This window comes from Staurois parvus, unplaced genomic scaffold (assembly GCF_062004578.1).
Source record: "Staurois parvus isolate SC_StPar_1 unplaced genomic scaffold, SC_StPar_1.0 ptg001269l, whole genome shotgun sequence".
NCBI lineage: Eukaryota > Metazoa > Chordata > Amphibia > Anura > Ranidae > Staurois > Staurois parvus.
The window spans coordinates 26,173-33,520 of record NW_028319065.1 but is presented as its reverse complement, the minus strand read 5'-3'; the positions used below and the strand labels follow the sequence as shown (position 1 = coordinate 33,520).

Genomic DNA, 7,348 nt, shown 5'->3' with positions numbered 1-7,348 from the left:
GAGGCCACATTTACGTGCGGCCGACATGAAGAGGTTAACCTTGTGATGTGACTGTTTTGGCATTCTCTGAATACCACCAGTAAAGTACAGCAAAACTACTTTTGTGTATGGGGCATTCCTTCCTTGGGGGGATATAAAGGTCTATGGATGGGAATGTTGTGCAGAGGCCGATGACAAAGAGCAGGACACAAGATGGCGGAGGGTTGGACCTCAGCAGGAGGGACAGTGTTCTAACAGGGCTGGAACAGGGGTATGAACTTGTCCTTTTGACGCCAAATTCAGTCAACCAAAAAGCTCCTCTTACAAGGGTGTTCCTCCATCGAGGTTCTCATATATTCATATTTCATTTATTTATGGTTCGTATTTCAAACTTTATGGTTTTCGTTGGGATTATAAAAACATTGGAGGGTTGGCCACTTGGCTGGCGATGGGTCACACCTCGGTGTCCTGTATATGTCTGTATGAGATTTGTACAAATTATTACTATGTTGCATTGAGGAAGGGACCCTACGAGGCCTAAAACATCGACAGTCTCTTTTTAGGCTGGTTTAATTTACTTTTTTACTTTTTTTTTTCTACTTTTTTACAGTCTAAATCTTTCCTCTGTGGGGTTTAAAATAAAAAGCCTAACTAGGAGCCATTTTATGGCAGAAGGATGGCTCCAAGATAGTTAAAAGGAGCTTCTGTAACCCCCCGGGAGATATTTACAGCCCTGACTTATGACATTGCCATAATAAATGGGTGAAATGTATATTTGGAGTGCTGCTGACTCTACATCTTCTGCCAGGGTATCTGTCTGACACCATCCATCATGGTCCCTACAAGCACTCTGCAGGCGCCTTTGTGTTTCATTACAGCTTCGTAATTGGTTCTGGGGAGCAACCTAGCATAGGTCCTTCATTCAAACCCAAAACAGTTCCAAGCTGACCAGTGACAATTAGTGTGAGGATGTGAGATCAATAATAGGGCCAAATTTGTTCTGAATATCCAACTGTGAACTCTTCTGTATATATGTTGATTATATCAATAACATACTGATATGGATCAATACATAAAAGTCCACGTAAATATTGTTGGGATGGACGACTAAGAAGTAACAGAAAGACTGAAATACTTCCCTTTCCTGGGGAAAATGCTGCTCCAAGGTTCTTGTAGTGTTGACCCAACAACCGAAAGCCTAGGCAGTTGGACAAGTTATCTCTGCAGAATGAGTGGATCCGGTAATCTTGATTCTAAACCTCTTCAGAAGAGATCACGTGGGCAAATACCTAGGCTCCTGTTTTGCAACAGGAAGCAGCATTTACTCTAGGAAGGATACACTAAACATCTGCAGACACCTGACCACCACACCCATGGGATCTTGCTGGACATCCCATTCCCAAACCATGGACATTACTAAGGAGTTGCATCCAACCCCATCGGCTTTGTGGCCAAAAGAGGTTCCACTCTCAGTTTCAACAAGAGTGCACAACATAGGCAGTCAACTCTAAACAGGAACAAACAGGAATGAACATCGTATTACCTTGCGGTGTATATGAAGCAGAAGAAATGACATTAAAAAATTGCCTAGGGATGAAAAATAAAAATGTTCAAATGCCCTTAACTAAAATTGAGACCCAGGTGAAAGCAGATCACACTGCTTTTTTTGGCTGACTGTCTGCAGAACAATATTCCTCATTGCTCTCATTTTCACAAGATAACGGATTATACGCTGGTTTTGGAGGTGTCTCGAAGGTGAACCCATTGGGTGTTGAGCTTGAGGTTGGACCAAGAGATGCCACTCATGGCTAACATACCAAAGTTTTTATATGGGGTGCCAAGTAAAGAGGACTCTAGATGATTAGATTTTACGGTATAGCAATCAAAATGTTATACTCAAATACTGTTTATTCTCTACATATTACTCAAAGTCTTGAAGACCCTCTGATAGGACTTGTCCTCGGTGTCCTGTCTTATGTTATATCCTGTTAAGTTTTCTTTATTGTCATCTACATTACCAAGAGATGCCATATTCTGTGACATGTTGAAAAACCCATTGGGCATTGAGCTTGTGGAAGCTACTGTAGATAGATCATTAAGGATAGAATCCGTTGATTCAGAAATGTGTAAGATGTTGGTCATTGAGACTGCAGTCTTGTTTTTACAAGATAACGAATTATACGCTCGTTTTGGAGGTGTCTCGAAGGTGAACCCATTGGGCGTTGAGCTTGAGGTCGGGCCAAGAGACGCCACGCTTGCCGTATTCTGCGACACGTTGAATAACCCATTGGGAATTGAGCTTGTGGAAGCTCCTGTAGATAGATCATTCAGGATAGAATCCGTTGATTCAGAAATGTCTAACATCTTGGTCATTGAGACTGCAGTCTTGTTTTCACAAGATAACAAATTATATGCTGGTTTTGGAGGTGTCTCGAAGGTGAACCCATTGGGTGTTGAGCTTGAGGTTGAGCCAAGAGACACCACGCTTGCCGTATTCTGCGACACGTTGAATAACCCATTGGGCATTGAGCTTGTGGAAGCTACTGTAGATAGATCATTCAGGATAGAATCTGTTGATTCAGAAATGTGTAAGATGTTGATAATTGAGCCTTCAGTCTTGTTTTCACAAGATAACGAATTATACACTGGTTTTGGAGGTATCTCGAAGGTGAACCCATTGGGCGTTGAGCTTGAGGTCGGGCCAAGAGATGCCACTCATGGCTAACATACCAAAGTTTTTCTACGGGGTGCCAAGTAAGGAGGACTCTAGATGATTCGATTTTACGGTATAGCAATCAAAATGTTATACTCAAATACTGTTTATTCTCTACATATTACTCAAAGTCTTGAAGACCCTCTGATAGGACTTGTCCTTGGTGTCCTGTCTTATGTTATATCCTGTTAGGTTTTCTTTATTGTCATCTACATTACCAAGAGATGCCACACTTGCCATATTCTGTGACACGTTGAAAAACCCATTGGGCATTGAGCTTGTGGAAGCTCCTGTAGATAAATCATTAAGGATAGAATCTGTTGATTCAGAAATGTCTAAGATCTTGGTCATTGAGCCTGGAGTCTTGTTTTCACAAGATAACGAATTATACGCTGGTTTTGGAGGTGTCTCGAAGGTGAACCCATTGGGTGTTGAGCTTGAGGTCGGGCTAAGAGACGCCACGCTTGCCGTATTCTGCGACACGTTGAATAACCCATTGGGCATTGAGCTTGTGGAAGCTACTGTAGATAGATCATTCAGGATAGAATCCGTTGATTCAGAAATGTGTAAGATGTTGGTCATTGAGCCTTCAGTCTTGTTTTCACAAGATAACGAATTATACGCTGGTTTTGGAGGTGTCTCGAAGGTGAACCCATTGGGCGTTGAGCTTGAGGTTGGACCAAGAGATGACCTTCATGGCTAACATACCAAAGTGTTTCTATGGGGTGCCAAGTAAAGAGGACTCTAGATGATTAGATTTTACGGTATAGCAATCAAAATATTATACTCAAATACTGTTTATTCTCTACATATTACTCAAAGTCTTGAAGACCCTCTGATAGGACTTGTCCTCGGTGTCCTGTCTTATGTTATATCCTGTTAAGTTTTCTTTATTGTCATCTAAATTACCAAGAGATGCCATATTCTGTGACACATTGAAAAACCCATTGGGCATTGAGCTTGTGGAAGCTACTGTAGATAGATCATTCAGGATAGAATCCGTTGATTCAGAAATGTGTAAGATGTTGGTCATTGAGCCTTCAGTCTTGTTTTCACAAGATAACGAATTATACGCTGGTTTTGGAGGTGTCTCGAAGGTGAACCCATTGGGCGTTGAGCTTGAGGTTGGGCCAAGAGACGCCACGCTTGCCAAATTCTGCGACACATTGAATAACCCATTGGGAATTGAGCTTGTGGAAGCTCCTGTAGATAGATCATTCAGGATAGAATCCGTTGATTCAGAAATGTCTAAGATCTTGGTCATTGAGACTGCAGTCTTGTTTTCACAAGATAACAAATTATATGCTGGTTTTGGAGGTGTCTCGAAGGTGAACCCATTGGGTGTTGAGCTTGAGATTGAGCCAAGAGACACCACGCTTGCCGTATTCTGCGACACGTTGAATAACCCATTGGGCATTGAGCTTGTGGAAGCTACTGTAGATAGATCATTCAGGATAGAATCTGTTGATTCAGAAATGTGTAAGATGTTGATAATTGAGCCTTCAGTCTTGTTTTCACAAGATAACGAATTATACACTGGTTTTGGAGGTATCTCGAAGGTGAACCCATTGGGCGTTGAGCTTGAGGTCGGGCCAAGAGATGCCACTCATGGCTAACATACCAAAGTTTTTCTACGGGGTGCCAAGTAAGGAGGACTCTAGATGATTCGATTTTACGGTATAGCAATCAAAATGTTATACTCAAATACTGTTTATTCTCTACATATTACTCAAAGTCTTGAAGACCCTCTGATAGGACTTGTCCTTGGTGTCCTGTCTTATGTTATATCCTGTTAGGTTTTCTTTATTGTCATCTACATTACCAAGAGATGCCACACTTGCCATATTCTGTGACACGTTGAAAAACCCATTGGGCATTGAGCTTGTGGAAGCTCCTGTAGATAATCATTAAGGATAGAATCTGTTGATTCAGAAATGTCTAAGATCTTGGTCATTGAGCCTGGAGTCTTGTTTTCACAAGATAACGAATTATACGCTGGTTTTGGAGGTGTCTCGAAGGTGAACCCATTGGGTGTTGAGCTTGAGGTCGGGCTAAGAGACGCCACGCTTGCCGTATTCTGCGACACGTTGAATAACCCATTGGGCATTGAGCTTGTGGAAGCTACTGTAGATAGATCATTCAGGATAGAATCCGTTGATTCAGAAATGTGTAAGATGTTGGTCATTGAGCCTTCAGTCTTGTTTTCACAAGATAACGAATTATACGCTGGTTTTGGAGGTGTCTCGAAGGTGAACCCATTGGGCGTTGAGCTTGAGGTTGGACCAAGAGATGACCTTCATGGCTAACATACCAAAGTTTTTCTATGGGGTGCCAAGTAAAGAGGACTCTAGATGATTAGATTTTACGGTATAGCAATCAAAATATTATACTCAAATACTGTTTATTCTCTACATATACTCAAAGTCTTGAAGACCCTCTGATAGGACTTGTCCTCGGTGTCCTGTCTTATGTTATATCCTGTTAAGTTTTCTTTATTGTCATCTAAATTACCAAGAGATGCCATATTCTGTGACACATTGAAAAACCCATTGGGCATTGAGCTTGTGGAAGCTACTGTAGATAGATCATTCAGGATAGAATCCGTTGATTCAGAAATGTGTAAGATGTTGGTCATTGAGCCTTCAGTCTTGTTTTCACAAGATAACGAATTATACGCTGGTTTTGGAGGTGTCTCGAAGGTGAACCCATTGGGCGTTGAGCTTGAGGTTGGGCCAAGAGACGCCACGCTTGCCAAATTCTGCGACACATTGAATAACCCATTGGCCATTGAGCCGGTGGAGGCTACTTTAGGTAAATCTTTAAGTATAGAATCCGCCGTTTCAGACATGTGTAAGATGTTGATCATTGAGCTTGCAGTCTTGTTTTCACTGGATAACACATTCTGTGCTGGTGTTGGACGTGTCTTGAAGATGAGCCCATTGGGCGGTGAGCTTGTGGTTGGACTAGCAGGCATGGCATTTATGTCAAGCTGTTTGGCACTGCAAAATGGGGCATAGTACTCAGTAACGTCCTCAAAACCGCTCACAGTCTACCTTGTAATATTTCTTCTTCGTCTGCAGGATATTGTTAAACCTGAAACCCCAGAGGATTTCCACTGGCAGGTAGGATGTTCGAGACTGGTGGGATGTTCCAGTGGAGTCACCCGTGTATATGAAAGTCACTAAGATCTCAAACCTATCTGCAGCCAAGGCTTTACGATCTAGAGCATACAGAGGACTGTCTTGGTCAATCACATGGACTACGGTGACTGGTGTAACCAATATTATTTGCTCATTCACCAGTTTTAGATCTTTGTATTCCATGGTGATCCCCATCTCATGAACTTGATGATAACGCAGAAGCTGAGCTCGCACGTTTCCTTCAACCACATGGTTCGATCGAAAGTCGCCAATACGCCACATGAGGCACAGTCTGCCGTCCCGTATCCCTACAAGGGCACAGTAACTAAAACGTATAGTCTGTGCTCTTTTCCGGGCAGTGGCCATCTTGGCCATCGCTGCCCCAATAATAAAAGTGTCAATGATGCAGCTTAATACTGACTGGATGGTTACCAATATAATCGCCACAGGGCACTCCTCTGTTACACAGCGGCTTCCATAACCGATGGTTGTTTGTGTCTCCAAGGAAAATAAAAATGCCCCCGCGAATGTGCGCACATTGTCAACGCAGGGAGCTATGTCCATGTTACTCAGATCTCCATGCTGAAGAGCTATGATCCAAAAGATAAAGCCAAACAACAGCCAGGACAGAATGTACGACAAGGTGAAGATGACAAGCATGTGACGCCACTTCATATCGACCAGAGTGGTAAAGATGTCAACCACGTAGCTTTCCCACTCCCCAAGGATGCTCTTGAAGTAGACGTTGCAGCTACCATCCTTCTGCACAAAGGCGGGTCTGGAAGGACCGTTTCCATACGCTGTGTTGTTGCCAGGTGTTCTCTTTAAAGGTTGCCCGCCTCCAGGTATCAATGTTTTGGCTCATCTTGACGTCGAAGGTCAAAATTCCGCAAAATCAATCTCTATTCATTTAATACCTATAAAGAAGAGAGATGCATTGTTATTATTTAACAGTAGTAGGCAGAAATGGGTGTATATCATGTTGACCAAGTCCTAAATCCCTACATGTTGACCTTATAAAAGAACCTTGATGACTGGGAGCCTGGACTTCCAATGACCCTCTTCTATGTGAGTAATCAACCATCAGGATCACCGATAGCAGGCAAAGGCCTTGGATCAATACTATGGGTAATGGATATTTAGCAGATTGCAATGGAATTGTACAGTTCAACTACAGCTACCTCTATTAAAATCCATTTTTTTATATTTACAATTTATTTTTTATATATTTTTTTGTTATATATACTGTATATATATTCTTTATACATTTAATGTTTTTTTTAAATATTTGCATAAATTTTATTCATTCACACACATATACAGTATATATATATATATATATATATATATACACATATTAAATAGAGAAAAATAATAAAATACATACATTTAAAAAAACCTAAAGAACATATAAATATATACTGTATATATATCATCAATATACATTTATATCATATTATTTTTAATATTCATATAAATTTCATTCATTTACATATACATATATATATATACATAC

At 41.2% G+C, this 7,348-nt stretch overlaps 1 protein-coding gene across 1 annotated transcript; it reads right to left on the bottom strand.

Annotated features, from left to right (window-relative positions):
* Positions 1-2,500: 2,500 nt before the first annotated feature.
* Positions 2,501-6,697, bottom strand: LOC149437691 (inward rectifier potassium channel 16-like). The gene is given in 4 exon segments (XM_089660723.1): positions 2,501-3,810; positions 5,638-5,729; positions 5,731-6,603; positions 6,605-6,697. Coding segments are annotated over 4 exon segments (1,371 nt in total). The 3' UTR covers positions 2,501-3,497.
* Positions 6,698-7,348: the final 651 nt, after the last annotated feature.